This window comes from Austrofundulus limnaeus, unplaced genomic scaffold (assembly GCF_001266775.1).
Source record: "Austrofundulus limnaeus strain Quisiro unplaced genomic scaffold, Austrofundulus_limnaeus-1.0 Scaffold464, whole genome shotgun sequence".
NCBI lineage: Eukaryota > Metazoa > Chordata > Actinopteri > Cyprinodontiformes > Rivulidae > Austrofundulus > Austrofundulus limnaeus.
In genome coordinates, this window is record NW_013952866.1 from 24346 (window position 1) to 25619 (window position 1274).

General features: G+C 50.1%; 1 protein-coding gene across 1 annotated transcript in view; it reads left to right on the forward strand.

Annotated features, from left to right (window-relative positions):
* Window positions 1-1274, forward strand: part of anln (anillin, actin binding protein) — a gene marked incomplete in the record, with an annotated part of 35915 nt that overhangs the window by 5176 nt on the left and 29465 nt on the right. The window contains 2 exon segments of the mRNA XM_014025272.1: window positions 154-492; window positions 570-838. Of these exon segments, the coding sequence (XP_013880726.1) occupies window positions 154-492; window positions 570-838 (608 nt within the window).

The following is a 1274-nucleotide window of genomic DNA, read 5'->3' on the forward strand; positions in this document are numbered from 1 at the left end:
TCAGTGGAAAACCAACCGGTCTGAAGCGTACCGACCCGTACCTACACCGACCGTTCCGACACTACACCATGGAAAAGGGGCATTAGAGACCTGGTTCTGTTTGGGGTCTAGGGGGGTCGTGGGGTTTGCTGATGTTTTCTGTCTGYCTTTTAGCTCCACAGCTGTCCTCCAAGCCGTCCCCTTCGAAGCGCCGGTGCTCAGAGGAGAACCTGCAGCCTGCAGCAGACGAGGAGAACCAGGAGCCRGTGAAGACTTGGGCTGCAGCTCCAGTGCTGTCGGATCCTTCTACAGACAGACCCCCCCCGGTGGACCCTGTCAGCGTTCAGCCGAACACTGTCACTCCTGGGCCTGGTGGTCCCAGCAGCAGAGAAGCCCCCAGCGGGTCCTCCCTGCAGACGAACAAGGAGGACKCGGTGGATCACGTGGCTCCTGGAGCTGCTGGCATGAAGTCCCGCTTACAGAAGCTGGCAGAGCAGAGGAAGTGTTGGGATGGTGAGAGGAGACAGAGTCAGAATAAAGCTAAATAAAGCTGGATCTGACCCAGATGTTTCACCTCGGTACTTTTTCAGGCAGCTGTGATCCAGTAGCAGACAGCGTGCCTCTGTCSCTGCTGAAGAGACAAGCTGAGGTCCACCCTGCTCCTGCCACGTCCTCCACGTCTTCAGAGCCTCCCGTGGGCCGCAGGGGCAGGCTGGCCCACCTGGCTGCCACCATCGGGTCCTGGGAAGATGACCTGAGCCACAGCAACGTTCCCAAACAGAAACCCGGTCCCAGTTCTGTTCCTAAACCTGCTGCCGGCACCAAAACAACCAGCYTGTCTGTTTCCAGCTCCACGCAGGTAGGAGGATCGTTTCCCCTCTAGAATAAAACAAGAAGAACCTAAAGCTTAGTGAAGGTTTCTAATGTTTAATTTGAAAAGTTCAGAACAAAAACAGCATTTCCTCTTTTATTATCAAACAGAATCTCCTTTAAGTTAACTGAGTTACATGTTTGTACAAAAGTGAAGCAGCTGAAGCACACAGGAGTGTTTCCATCTGGAGTTTTTATGTACCTGAAGGATCAGAATCAGACTTTATTGATCCCAGAGGGAAATTACAGGTATTACAGCTGCAACCATTCAGATCAGAGAAATGTGACAGGAAACAAGCACACTAGAATAAAAAATAAGCAGTGTTGTATAAAGTGCCTCAAAGTGATACTTGAATAAAAGTATCATCATAAAAATACTTTGGTAAAAATTAGTCTTCTCTAAAAATATTACTTGAGTAAAAGTC